Consider the following 15,446-nt stretch of genomic DNA (forward strand, 5'->3'; position numbering starts at 1 on the left):
GATGATATAAGCAGCGTCAGCTCCTTCTATAGAGACAGAAGCATCAACGTTAAGCTTCAAAACACCCCTGGGAGGAGGGAGCCAACAAACATAGTTGCTACCTCTAGGTGTCGGAAGACCCGACCTCCTGACCCCCGAGTTTCGAGGATTGTTATGAGGTATAAGAGAAAAATTAAGCCATGAATTATCAAGAACAAGGAGCAGAGCCTGCCTGTAAATCTGCATAGGAGAAATGGACAGCTGCTGGAACAATCCCTCGTTCCGAGCCAACTCGATTGACCATACCACACAAGCCATGATAGCGCTCAACTTTCTCTGTACCTACGAGTTTAGAATAAAATGTTCCAACTCTAGCAAAGAAGAAGGCAGAAAATTAGGTCCAAAAGCCTGGGCACAGACAATCCAGCAGCTCTTTGCAAAGGAGCAGTCCACAAAAATGTGTTGCATATTCTCAAGTATTTGATGGCAAAGATCACAGAACTGATGCACAGTGGGAATGATATTTCTGCTACACAAGGGCACCTTACAAGAAAATTTTCGTCAAACCAACTTCCACCAAAATATTTTAACTTGCATCAGTACATCTAATTTCCAAACATTATGAAGCAGATAGTTATGATGAGTAAGAGCCGATCCCTTAGTTAAGTGTTTGATGTCCGTCAACCTCACCTCCTTTCGTCCTATATTTTCCCAGCACAACTGATCTGCCCAGTCGTGATATGGCAAGGAAATATTAGTAATGCGTGCTACCAAATCCTCCAAAAATAAAAAGTTTAGAATATTCAGATCCTACTTTTTATCTAATGTCATAAGATTTCTAACCCTCCAGTGCTCACAAGAGACATCCATATTAATAAAAGTAGGAGACAGTAATATAGGGATAGGAGGAATCCATGCATCCTTTATCACATTCATCGAACTTCCATCTCTAATTGTCTACGGAAAATTAAAGCTTACCTCAAGGCCATGGGCAACTATTTTAGCCCAAATTGCAGAGCACCGAGCAGGCTTCTTATAATTATGCCAAACCCTAGAAAATTTATATTTTGCAGCAATTAGCTTGACCCACAAAGAGTGAGGTCTAAAGGTCAGCTGAGCAGCCAACCAGTACAAGAAAAGATCTTTTCGCTCCAGTAAGGATGCTACGCCCAATCTGCCCTCCTTTTTAGGGGAGGAAATAATATCCCATTAAATCAGATGCATGCCACGCCTATCTGAAGCATGCCCCCAGAAGAAGGCCCTATTATCCTTCTCAATTTTATGAATTAACATAGTGAAAATTAGAATAGAGGCCATAGAATATAAAGGTAAAGAAGTCGACACAGACTGAACAAGAGTGAATCGACCAGTAGAGGAAAAGGTTCTCCAAGCCTACCCATCAATCCTATGAATAACAGCCTCTCTAATATATATAAGATTCGAGGCTACCAACTTTTCTCCGGACACCGACACCCCCAGATACTTCCAAGGGCCTCTTTTCTCAGTCATTTGTAATAAGGCACCAATAGTCTGCCTAATAGCACGAGAAGTAGGGGGACTATATGAAATATAGGGCTTAGATTGATTAACCTGACCCAACATTAAACAGTAAACATCAAAATTACCTTAATGCAAACTCCATCCCTCACAGTGGCCCTTGCAATTAAGAGCACATCATTAGCATATAACACATGAGAGATCTTAGGTCCCCCACTATTAGGATTGAAGACCCTTAACCAATGTTTCTCAACAGCATACTTCAACATATTGGAAAGGAAACCAAAGCATAGAATATATAAGTAAGGAGACATAGGACATCTTTGGCGCAGCCCGCAGATAGGCAAAAATCATTTGGTAGTAGATCTATTAATGAGCAGAGCAAAATTAAGCTCAAGAAAGCAAGCCCGAACCAATCAATAAAACAGGTATGAAATCCAAAATGATGAAGGATTTGGAGCATAAACTGCCATTGCATCTTATCATAAGCCTTCTCCATATCTATTTTGAGAGCCATAAGATTTCGAGTAGAAGGAGCTCTATAAAGAGAATGCATAATTTCTTGCCTAATAAAGATATTATCCATAATATTCCAACCCGATACGAAAGTACCCTATTCAATAGCAACCAGTTTAGGGAGAAGAGCTTTCATCCTATTCACCAATATGGCAGCCACAATTTTATAGACATAAACTTATAGGTCGAAAATCTCCAACACAATCTGGACTTGGTTTTTTAGGAATAAGGACTATAAAGGTCTTTTTCTAGCTTCTAAGAATGCTAGCTGTGAGAAAGACATACTTTATAGCTATGATCACATCATCCCTAATTAAATGCCAAAAATGCTGAAAGAGGAAGGCTTGGAACCCATCTGGCCTAGGGTCTTGTCAGCCCGCAAATGCTAGATGACCTCTTTAATCTCTTCAAAAGAAACATCTCTAGACATGAACTCATTGTCCTCCCGAGACACCTGGGATTAGGCAGGAGGAAGCTGGATATCCTCCATGTCAACCTGCGTTTGCCATCTGAATTGGAACTGCGACAGAATGTAATCTTTAGCGATTGCTTCCTCAGACAGATCAGCACCATGATTGTCAATAATATGTGTAATACGATTAGCCCTCTTTCGCAGAATAGTAGATTTAGGAAAAAATTTGGTATTGGCATCCCCTTCCTGAAGTCAAGCCATTCTAAATTTTTGTCTCCAGAAAATCTCCCGAAGATGTAAATTCCTATGATATTGCCTCAACAACCATAGTAACAATTGATGTTCTTGTATGGACAAACCTTCCAATTACTCTTTCTTCTCTTGAAGTTTAAATAACATATCATTCAACTCTTGACCTTTCTTAAAAATATTTTCTATATACCCCTTCCATTTTCGGAATGTACATTCTGTCTGGGAGAGAAGCTTCAACAATCTAACAGTGAGGGAAGAAATGTAGCTACAATTCGAGGTCCGACGGAGTTTTTCACGAGCACTCTCAGCATATATCCAAATTTTTTGAAATCTGAAAGGAGGTCGTCCCCTAATACACACCGCCGACACCGTAAGAAGTAATGGGTGATGGTCTGAAGCTAATCTGGTTAGATGTTGAATTTTAGACTCAGAGAAGAGATCTAATCAAGCATCCGAAACAAAAGCATGATCCAACCTTTTTCAAATACGAGTCAAGCTCAACCGATTATTACATCAGATAAAAAGAGGACTGTAATATCTCAAGTCTATTAAGCCAGACCTGTGAAGAAACTGTCTAAACTCCTGGATTTTCCAATTACAATGAAACTGCTTTCTCTCTTTCTTATTTTCAGGATTCAAGATACAATTTTTCAATCTAATCTTATTCAATATACGCATTTACATTTCCTACCGGATCCATCTGTTGGTGTTGCCAATTAATCTAATTTAAAAAAAATTATGGTCTTGCATAACAATTATTATCTATATATTTATCTCTAAAAATTATTGCTATTAAACAAAAAAAATATATAATTATTATATTTGTGAGAAAAATCCTAACTTAGATTTGAATTAGCGATTTGGAGCATATTGTTTGTCCAAATCCTGTGAACAATACATGGTATAATCTGTACTATTTTACTATATACATGGCAAAACAATCATTATGGTGGCTTTTTTGGTCACTTTGAGCATTTTAATTATCGGTCTAATATAAATTTTTATTTATATATTTTTATTCAAATCATGCACAGGTATTAATTTATTTTTTAATCTAAATGTCCATGCCAGCTAATGGTACGATCTAAGTCTTCATAAACAATAACATGGTAGAAATAATGATGCTGCATTTTTGTTACTTTTCGCGTTATTTGGCATCACAGCAGGTACGCCGCCTTATTTTCCAATGGCTCAGGACTCGGGAGGGGCTCCTTTTCACAACCGATCATTCGAAGTAGCTGAAATCTGGGAGCTCTGAATTTGCCATGCGAGCCACGTCGCTGGTGAAATGCTGTTTGCTGATAGAGCAAAGACAGCCGAACCTGCAGTGGAGATAGCAGGCAATAAAGACGCCGAGAAGCAATAACGAAACCACACGGCCTTCTTATCCAAAAAAAAAAAAAAAAAACAAAAAACAAAACAAAACAAAACACGCACGCACACGCGGCCTGTCCCTCTCGAACTACCGACAGCTATCATACCCATAAAGTCTACATGCGGTATCCAAAGATCCGATTACGCTCAACCCATCGCCTCAGTATTGCATGCACAAGGTGGTGGAATTGGACCGCGACCCCTTGTATTTCACCGATTCAACTCATCCCACCCGCTCCGCCCGCACATAAAGTTTATGCGTAGAAACTCCTTTCTTCTGTTTTCTCGCGTCTGATCTATTGCTATGACTAGTAGGGGGTACCGGTGTCAGATACGACACGCCGCCTAATCTCTTTACTCTTTTCCTCTGCTGCCAGATACGTTCCGTCGGTGGCGTTCTGCTGGCAGGCAGACACCGAGTGTGACCTCTTGATGCCACCAAAATCACAGAAATAAATCCCCTCCTTATTTTTTCCTTTCTTCGTACGTGTTCCTTTGTCCTCCTCAGCCCAGCATCCGAAGCAGAACACCACCGAGTGTGACTTCTTGATGCCACCAAATCACAGAACTAAATCCCCTCCTTATCTTTTCCTTTCTTCGTACTTGTTCCTTTCTCCGCCTCAGCCCAGCATCCGAAGACAAGAAATCAAAGAAAGCAATGCTGAAAAAATTCACATGAAAGAACAAAGACGGAATGAGCAGGGCAGATGGATTGACGAGTAGTGAAACGTGAGGATAAATAATTGATGCCACCACACCAAGTCACGGGAATCTTTTACTCTCTCTCTTGCTTCCCCCCACAAGCAACCGCTGCTCGAACGCACATTAAAGAAGCGATTAATCCCCCATCCTTCTATCATATAAACAAACAAACTATAGTGAAAGAAACTCTCTCTCTCTCTCTCTCTCTCTCTCGTGACATTCCTTCCTTGTTTCTTTTGCTTTTCTCTTTTCTTTTCCAAGACGCACGCGCTCGCACTCATAGACATCAATGGTAAGGGCAGCAGCTTGGCGGAAGCTTTTCCTTTTCCTTGTTCTTCTCCTTCCATTGTGCTCGGCGGCTGATGTGACGTACGACCACCGGGCGCTGGTGATCAATGGGGCTCGCCGGGTGCTCATCTCCGGCTCCATCCATTACCCCCGCAGCACCCCCGAGGTGAGCTTTGCTTTCTTGCAGCTTTCTTGAATCATTGTTAGTCAGTACTGAAGAGGTGCCGAGGTGATGCTGGAATCGTTGGAATTAATGCAGATGTGGGCGGGTCTGATCGACAATGCCAAGAACGGCGGGCTGGACGTCATCGAGACCTACGTCTTCTGGAACCTCCACGAACCCGTCCAGAGCCAGGCAAACATTTTTACCCGTTCTCTTTTTCCATTCCCTCCTCGTCGATGGCCTTCTCGATTCCAATTCTTTAATCGATCTTTTCCTCGGAGTTTTTCCTTTTTAAAAAAGATTGTATAATTTAGGAGGAGTTCTTAATTTTCCTTTTTTTTTTTAGGAAAAAAAATCATCCTTCTGGTACTGATGTTATGCAATGGAGTTCTTGAATCTGCTCTATCATTTGGGGTCTTTTTTTTTTCTTTCTTTCTTTCTTTCTTTTTTCTTTATAAAAAATGGTTTCGCAATTTCATCTTTGCCTTCCATTCAGTCTCATGCGGATACCTTTGTGGCTCTTCCTTGTCTTTTTTTTTTTTTTTTGGATTTTCAACTTCTCTATAAAACAAGATTCTTCGTTTGCTTGTTAAAATAGTATGACTTCGAAGGGAGGAAGGACCTGGTGAGGTTTGTGAAGACGGTCGCGGAGGCCGGCCTTTACGTTCATCTCCGGATTGGGCCTTACGTCTGTGCGGAGTGGAATTACGGGTGAGCACGGATCCCTCCACTTCGTTAATTTTCTCTGCCTCTTTCTGGTAATTTTGGTGATTTGACAGCAATGGCTTTGGAATTCTGATGCCAGGGGATTCCCGCTCTGGTTGCATTTCATCCCCGGAATCAAATTCAGGACCGACAACGAGCCCTTCAAGGTTAATTCATAGTCATACACACCACCCCTTCCGAACCTCGATGCCTTCGGTTCTGATTGTTAGTTTATGTTTAATATTTGTTCCCCTTGTGTCTACCAGACGGAGATGCAGCGTTTCACGGCGAAGATCGTCGACATGATGAAGCAGGAGAAGCTGTATGCATCCCAAGGTGGACCCATCATCTTATCTCAGGTACCCTCCCACCGTAGCTCTCTTGTGAGGCCTTGATACGTATAGGATGAATTATTGTTATTAATTTTTTTATTTTTTTTGGGGGGGTGGTGGCAGATCGAGAACGAGTATGGGAATATCGACGCTGCCTATGGTTCGGCAGCCAAGTCTTACATCAATTGGTCCGCATCCATGGCTACCTCTCTAGACACGGGCGTGCCCTGGGTGATGTGCCAGCAATCCGATGCCCCTGACCCTATAGTAAGTGAACCATGCTGGTCTTCAACACAACTCTCCCTACGCCACTCTTTTTCTGTGATATATAAATATTCAATGGCTGTTTGCTGATCATCATTGACATATCAAATTCTGTTTTGCAGATCAACACCTGCAATGGGTTTTACTGTGATTCATTCACTCCGAACTCGGACAAGAAGCCTAAGATTTGGACGGAGGCCTGGAGCGGATGGTAAGGCTTTTCGATCCGTTTCACTCTCTAGCCTCTACCCAGCTTTCTCCATCATATGCTGGTGCTGAGTCCTGTGGCGCATGTGCGAGAGGCCTTTCTAACAACTTCTTCTAATTCCTGCTATTCTTCTCTTTAGGCATATCATGAATATGTCTGCTAAGCTTCTCGTATTTTTTTATTTTGCTCTCCTCCCCTTCTCACCCGGCTGAATATTTTACTTGTTAGGTTCCTTTCTTTTGGTGGTAGAGCGCCATATCGACCGGTTGAGGACCTTGCATTTGCCGTTGCCCGTTTTTTCCAACGTGGTGGTACCTTCCAAAACTACTACATGGTAATTATTTGGACTCGAATTTTCAGGCACGTGTGTTGATGCCTGCTGGTTATTATGGTGATATCTTTTCTCCTTGCCTTTCTATGATCTCCTCAGCTAGATCATAAAATCACGGATTTTTTTCAATATGTTTTTACCAGTATCATGGTGGAACAAACTTTGGACGCACCTCTGGGGGGCCATTTATTGCCACAAGCTATGACTATGATGCTCCAATCGATGAGTACGGTAAGCTTGAGCTATAACCTCCTTGTTCTATAAGAAATTCAATTTTCAGTGACTTGCTTTCATCCGACGGACTTTTATTGTTAATATCTCGCACAAAATGAACTGGCATGATTGCAAACAAATTTACACCGATTGAGATTGACCTGATGGAGAGGATTTAATTAGGGCCGCTGCGATGGTATGAGCTTATTAAATGGAGATTTTAGGGATGTCATGTTGAGGGCAACAACTTATTCTTGTGTTCAAGTGTCGAGAAAGACTGGTTGGGGAAAGGAAATGTAGATGATACGCAGAGGGGATATAAATTTCTTGGAAGTGATCGAGGATGTGGTGCTCTATGTTTAAATGGTTGAGGAGGATTCAAAAAGTTGACTCCGGATAATTGGGACTAGACTGCTGATTATGGATAACACCAGAGATTTATAAGTAGTGTCCCCTTTGTTGGTAGATTAAAAATAAAAAGTTAGGAAAATATCATTGATTTTGTTAAATTATTTAAAAATATGCATCAATAAACTTCCTACCGATCGTTTTAGCTTTTTGCAGTTTAAATATACAGAAATAAACTTTAGTTTTATATTTTGTAAATATCACATGCTTTTTGATATATGGAAACTAAATTAAAACATCTTCAGTTTTTGTGGGAAAGCTCTCATTGTATTTTTTTCACATACATAACAGGAATTATTAGGCAACCTAAATGGGGTCACCTAAGAGATCTACACAAAGCAATAAAGCTCTGCGAAGCAGCATTGATAGCAACAGATCCAACATACACTTCTCTTGGTCCAAATTTGGAGGTCAGTGTACCTTTCTAATATTTGTGACATGTAATTATGTCTTTATGTTGAAGATGAATACTGCATGCCTTTTCTATTCTATATCTATTAATAAAAATATATCTCTTGACCAAAGTTCACCGTCTCAGTGCTGAATCCTGTACTAGTATCATCTTATCACAGTGTTGGCATACGTTATGTTACAAGATAGCGAAGTGTACCGAGTGTTGGTACAGTACGATATTGTATATCGATTCGGTTCGAGTACGGTATGGTACCTACCGATATGGTATGATACCAATCTTGATGACAGACAGCTGGAAATCATATTCATGCATTATAGAAAATGAAGATAACACTAAACATATAAATGCTATTTGTGTGTTGGCAGTTAGGAAACTAGTATTCAAATTGTCCATGTTAAAATATACTGAATTAACCATAGCAGTACTAACTGGTGCTAGTGTGCTACTCAAGTGCTTGTTGGGTTTGTGCAATGATAGTGTCGTGTTTCAGTTATTAGTTCTTTATTTCATTTGCAAGTTTTTTTTTTTTTTTTTGGATGATCATGTCTGATTTTTTCTGCTCCAGGCCCATGTGTACAAGGGAGGGTCAGGGGTCTGTGCGGCATTTCTTGCCAACATTGGCACCCAGTCTGATGCAACTGTTACTTTTAATGGCAAGTCATATCATTTACCTGCATGGTCAGTGAGCATCCTGCCTGATTGTCGGAATGTTGTCTTTAATACTGCTCAGGTGTGTCTTCAACAACTTAAGAAGAATCTGTTATTCTCTTAGCCAACATAAAAAGATTTTCTAGATGTACAATTCATTTACAGTGCATATCATTAAAAACTTACATTTGGATAGACTTTGGTGAAATGATAAATGTTGTTTCTTGCTTGCTTTTTCTCTTTAAGTCAACAAACAGTCTAATTAAACCTACAAATTCCAGTGACTTCTCAAAGTAAATCTATGTTTTAGAGGAACTCATTGCTCCCCTATTACTCCTTTTCTTCTCTTTAGCCAGATTTACTAATGAAAATGCTGTCCCATTTGCTTCCCCGTGGATATGAACAACTCATTCAATGCCAAAATTTTCCAGCAATGTACCTACCTGTATCTTTTTGAGAAGGGGTGGTAAGAGGGGCCTTTAAAACCTGCCATTTGAAAACCAACTACAGCAGTAGCATCAGATTCTACCTAAAAATGTTGAGTCTATTTTATTAGCCCAGTCCAGATCAATCCCGATTCCATACAACTCTAACGTCAGCATGTCTTCCAAAATTGGCTCGGCAGCTGCCTAACAGGGTCTACCCATTTATCTTTGTAAATAAAGACCACAACCACACGGTCTCTGTCATTTCCAAAACAAGAACCAAAATTTATCTTCTCCTGTCTGACCAATGCATTTCCTCAAGGTCTTTCATTTTGTGACAGTTATCTTGTATTTATGGTGATTATTCAAACAAATTTCTACTCTCTTGCATGCTCCCCTGAAATACAGCATGATTCCTTGCTAGCCTTTAATTCAATAGACAATGCTAAAGTAACAGCCTTCTGGCATTTTACTTATCTTATTTACTAAACCACTTCATGCAAAGGTCCATGTCTACCTTTTTTTCCTGGAAGCCAACATTTTATATTGGCTGCTCTCCATATAATATGTTCAGCATCTTCACCTAATTCTCATAGTGTGCTATTCAAACCTTTTCATATTGATGCATCGTCCTGGAATATGTGAAGAATCAAGCATCTGCATCAGATATTCTGAACCCAATATAACTTCTATCTGAAAATGGAGATCTCTTCCATAATGTTGCAATTGGCATTTTGTTTTGCAAAAGCTTCCATAGCAATATCCTAATTTTGGCTAGTCTTCCTTGATACCTTCCTATAACTCCATAAATGTCTAATCTAAATAGCTGACTGATATATGTACAGGCATGTACTCTCCGTTTGTCTATCATGTATAACATGCCTCATGTTCATCCTTAAGTGCTGAAATAGACAATCATGTTAGATCTAGAAGGATCCTTGGACTTGATGTGGACCATTTTGGCTACTACGAGTAAGCACTGATAGATCTAGGAGCAAGATCTACCATATGAGGAAGCTGAATCGTGTGTCAAACTTCATAAAACCATAATTTGATCATTTGTTGTCCAATTGAAATGATCTTTTTTGAAACTAGGTATCTATTTGAGATCTACAACTTTGGTTATCCCCTTGGGAGGTTGAATCGGGCCAAAATTCCAGTTTTGGATCTCGAAATAGGTTGGTCAAACCAAAACTTTTCTTTTCAGGAAGATTTTGATTGAAGTTATCTTCTAATCAGTGAAAAATTGGGTGAAGCAATAGAAGACAAAGTTGATGTAGAAGTTGAATCTATATTCTGTAAAATTTTAGTATTTTTTTCATAATTTTTTTTGAGAGTTATTCCTGTTTGAATTAGGGAGGGGAATCCAATCCAAATTGTTCGAGGATGGAGTCCTTCTAGAAGATAAGAAAAAGAATCTAACCCAAATTGTACAAGGACAAACTTTACTATCATAAATAAGGGTTATGTACCTTAGTTTATGAGTGGTGGAGGATCAATGAAAGAAAAGGGACTTAAATCCTACTTTTACAATTTTTCTATCTTCCAATTTTCTTTTGAGAGATTTAAGTTGAGCAAATTGAAGAAAATCTTCCTTCTCCCGTATCGGATCAATATCGTATTTTTAATATCTAATTTTCTTGAAAATTTCAGCAGATTGCGATTCATTTCTTGGGTACAGAAGTATTAAATCTCAGCTCTTTCTCCACCCTTTGGATTACCATTGGTTTGCCCTCTGCTGATTGTTAGTTAACATTACCTTTTCCCCATTTCCTAGTGCCCATTTGGGACCACTCCACAAACTTGAAATTAGTCTAACTAGCCTTTTAATGGATCATCATTAGATAGAGCTCCTTTTCGGTCATAATTTCCCTGAACAATCTGGTCCTTCAACCCTCTAACCACCTTGATGAAGATTTAAAAAAAAAATGCAATACATCTCTTGAAAGCCTGATCTAATTTCTGAATAGTTTTTTGTTCTTGATAAGCTTGTGGACAGTTTTAAGGAGAGATAATATTAGGGATAATTTGCTAGAGTAGTCTGGGATCTGTGGATCTTTCTTGTTGGATGTGGCTGGGAATTGGTATTTGTTTTGCTTACTTTTCTCTGCATCTTGTTTCATTGGTTTTTGTTTATTAACATCCCAGATACTTCACAAAATTTTCTGTTTAATATGCTATGAAAGAGAGGAAAAAAAGGGTCCAGGCAGCAGTCTTTGAATTGATGATGCAGGTCAGTTTGGCTCCAATTTGGTATGAGCTGGACCTACACTGTAATCTGGAAAAGTCATAGTAAGATCGAGATTTCGTTCATTTTGGTGGCAGTTAATCTACCTGTTTGCTGCCTTAATTTCTGTTTATAGCTGCATACATATATAGTTTTCCCATATGTTGCCATTTTTGGGTCGTCTGTACTTATACCTATTGTTGTATACACCAGCAGCAGCAATGACTGTACACTTTCTCCATTGCAACATGTCTTTTATTGGCTTTTCTCTGAGTGTGTCTCCCTTTCTTTATATTTTGGCTATATTTTGTTGCTCATGACCAGGATGTCAAATGATATATAGATAGACTGCATTTCTTCTGTCAGAAGAAGCTCTTTGGATCCGTTGATCTGATGCAATATTATTTCTCGACAGATTAGCTCTCAAGCTACTCATTTGGAGATGAGATATCTAACCTCCAATAGTCAAGATTCAGATCAACCCATTGATTCCTCGAAAGCATCTCAATCAGACTGGAGTTTTGCCATTGAACCTGTTGGTATCTCAAAGAGTGATGCTTTCACAAAAAGTGGATTACTGGAGCAGATAAATACTACTGCTGATGTTAGTGATTATCTGTGGTACTCAATAAGGTGTGGAGAATATTTATCTAATACAGTATCTGGTGTCTCATTATGTGGTTATGCAGGTGATGCCCTCAGTTTTTTGTTTATGGTTTCTTTATTGTTTTTGCAGCATTGAGATTAAGGGTGATGAACAGTTCCTTTTTAATGGTACTCAATCTAATCTGCATGTGGAATCACTTGGCCATGTCGTTCATGCATTTGTCAATGGGAAACTATCAGGTGACATATGTCAATGTATCCTAAATGTAAGCTAGATTAGGCAAAATAACAGTTTATCATATAGTGAACTTGCTTTTCCCGTTTGGTTTTATGAGGAATATAATCATGAAAAATGGAACTAATGCTCAAATCCTGTGAGTGCTTATTATATATTTATTTATTTTGGTCTTTTTACAGGCAGTGGGATGGGCATAGTGGCAATGCAAAGGTCACATTGGAGAAGCCTGTTACACTTGTACAAGGAAAGAATACGATTGATCTTTTGAGTGCAACTGTTGGCCTACAGGTAATCCAAAGCCAAGATGTGTCATTAATTTTCAATTTTGCTGTTGCTGACATGGGTTGATAAGATCATTCTAAAGAACTGTGGCCTAAACTAGTGACACTAGATGCTGTCTCTGTTAATGTGCTGCATCTAATGTTGTATTCATAATCTGTTATCTCTAGTGTTAAAACTTTCAGTCTTTGTCTACAACATGTTTTCAATATATTTATATTCATAGTGTTTGTGGGCTTATTTTATTCCTTCTCTTCTTGATTTGTTTTTCCCAGAACTATGGTGCATTTTTCGATTATGGGGTGCTGGAATTACTGGTCCTGTGAAGCTGAAGGGCCAAGATGGCACAAAAGATCTATCTTCAGATGAATGGACATATCAGGTATTTCTAGTCTTGTGATTGCATGACACGTTTGAAAAGTCCTATTAAGTTAGTTTCTCATGAGCAGATAATAGAAATCTGCAATGTGACCATAGACCTCTTCAAAGTTCGACATTAACTGCTGTTGCTTGGTTGGATAGATCTTATCCTTGTTGCAGCAGATTTTTTTATTCGACTAACCTATAACCTTGTAACCTGAATACTGGCCAGTCATTTGTGGCTGAATCTGCAACCTCAGTGTTTTTGTCCCTCATCTTGAATCTATATTATAGACAATGAATTGAGATTTTCTGTTGTTTGCCACATTATTTTGTTCCATATCATGGATATTGCTATTCCCAAGGTTAATAAATTTAAGGAAAGCCAACACATGCTTCCATTTTGAACTAAGAGATCTTTACAGAGCTGAATCTTGGATTTTGCTGGTTCAGATTGGACTTAAAGGGGAAGAGTTGGCTTTGTATGATAACTCTAAGGATTCATCGCAATGGGTTCACAGCCTACCTTGCCAAAGGGTCAACCATTATATGGTACAAGGTCAGTTCTTTCTTTTGCTGGTGCTTTGTCTCAACTTCTTTGTTACAGAAGGTTTTTATGGATCAAAAAAATTATTCAAGTTCCCTCATCTTTGTTATACATCTGTACCCAATCGATTTTCCATCACTTTGTCTTCTCCAACTCCTACAAGATTATATATATATATATATATATATATATATATATATATATATATATATATATTATATAATTATATATATATATATATATATATATATATATATATATATATAATGTATACCTCTTGACATTCATGCTTAGCACTAAATAAACTGATATTAGTTCTGTATCACAAATTTGAGAACATCTGTTTTGACTTATAGTTGTTTAGCCAACAACTACTTTGTTTGTATCCATGGATGGCCAGACTATCTGATATTTGAATTTTCTTGATATGTACAACACAATAATCCCCATATACTTAATCTTGTACTAAGAAAAAATTCCATCCACTTAATCATGTACTTTTATCTTGTATCATGGCTCTTATGAGCCATAACTTGTTGATCCATACAACCGTAGCATTTCTGTTGCATCTTCATGAGTAAGTTGGAGGTTTTTGCTGGAAAGTTTATGTCATCACCAGCAACATCTATAAAATTATGTCAGGCATCTGTAATGTCTTTTCGGGGGCAGTTAGTTTTATGAGCTATTGCCAAAGCCCTTAAAAATTCCAACTGACCAATAGATTACCAAATTTGACAATATCTTGTTAATTAAGAAGTTTTATTTTCAGAAATCCTTTGTGAAAATAAAATCGTTCTGCCATACTTGGTTTCTGTTTTTGTGAAAAGATCAAGATTTTAGATTTGGTAGAGAAAAGCAGATTATTGCTTAACATAGAAAAGGATCTAAAGAAGTGGGAAGAGACTCTAAAATTTGGGGGGGGGGATAAGGTAAAATAGTCAAGCTTGTCTCTGTAAATATTAGAAATATCTTTACAACCTTATAAAGGAAAACCTTGATGCTTGACCCGTGTATGAACTCCACCTAATTTTTATCTAAAAAACAAAAATAGTATGATACCCACTTCTGAGATTGAGATCCCCATGCAGATTTGAGATGTAACGAAACCAAGGAATCCTAGTTTTTTCTATCAGATCTGGAGATTCAAATATTGCAGCTGACACTGTTGTTATTTGCATCTGCTCCAGTAATTTTCCCACCTCTTTTCAGTCTTTTGATAATCTGATTGTCTCTCTCTGTTACTGTGGTATTCACTTTTAATAAAATATTCATCATTTATGACAAATAAAATGGAAGAAAGAAAATAAAAGTATAATGATCGGTTATCTAGCATAATTGTGCCATGGCTCTTAATTTTGCATGGAGCCATAACCTCCCTCTTTCATAAAATTAGTTGCAGAAATCAAATTTATTGCTTTTTTCCTGTCTAGGTTCATAGTTATTCATATCAAAAAAAAAATGTGATTTGCCATTTTCTCTAGTTGACATGCAGTTCATGATGTTTGCTATTGTTCTTAAGTCACATGATATCTGGTGTTATGGTTTCGACTCTACCTCTAACTGCTTGTTACATTTTTTAATACAGACAAACTTTGATGCTCCTGAGGGCAATGATCCTATCGGAATAGACTTCACTGGAATGGGGAAGGGTGAGGCATGGGTGAACGGACAGAGCATTGGGCGCTATTGGCCAACATATATCTCTTCACCGAATGGCTGTACCACATCATGCAACTATAAAGGGTCTTACAGTTCAGACAAATGTCTCAAGAATTGTGGAAAGCCATCTCAGCATATGTAAGAATTGCATTCTCTTGGTTTCAGAAATTGCTGCTTCTAAGAAACTTTCAGATCATTTGAAATATTGTGCTCATGCAAACAGGTATCACGTTCCTCGTTCATTTATCCAACCAGACGGTAATACTCTAGTTCTTTTTGAGGAGGTGGGTGGAGATCCAACTAAAATATCATTTGCTACAAGGCAGACTGGAAGCTTATGTGCGCATGTATCAGAATCACATCCATCACCCATAGATGACTGGATCTCTTCACAACGG

General features: G+C 38.4%; 1 protein-coding gene across 1 annotated transcript; it reads left to right on the forward strand.

Annotated features, from left to right (window-relative positions):
* The first annotated feature begins 4,549 nt into the window (after positions 1-4,549).
* Positions 4,550-15,190, forward strand: LOC105037786 (beta-galactosidase 6). The gene is given in 19 exon segments (XM_073255242.1): positions 4,550-5,186; positions 5,280-5,375; positions 5,782-5,894; positions 5,989-6,055; positions 6,155-6,247; positions 6,344-6,487; positions 6,607-6,695; positions 6,921-7,026; positions 7,167-7,254; positions 7,936-8,054; positions 8,625-8,789; positions 11,775-11,992; positions 12,096-12,231; positions 12,387-12,491; positions 12,758-12,779; positions 12,782-12,864; positions 13,296-13,378; positions 13,380-13,401; positions 14,975-15,190. Coding segments are annotated over 19 exon segments (2,130 nt in total). The 5' UTR covers positions 4,550-5,021.
* The last annotated feature ends 256 nt before the right edge of the window (positions 15,191-15,446 follow it).

This window comes from Elaeis guineensis, chromosome 4 (assembly GCF_000442705.2).
Source record: "Elaeis guineensis isolate ETL-2024a chromosome 4, EG11, whole genome shotgun sequence".
NCBI lineage: Eukaryota > Viridiplantae > Streptophyta > Magnoliopsida > Arecales > Arecaceae > Elaeis > Elaeis guineensis.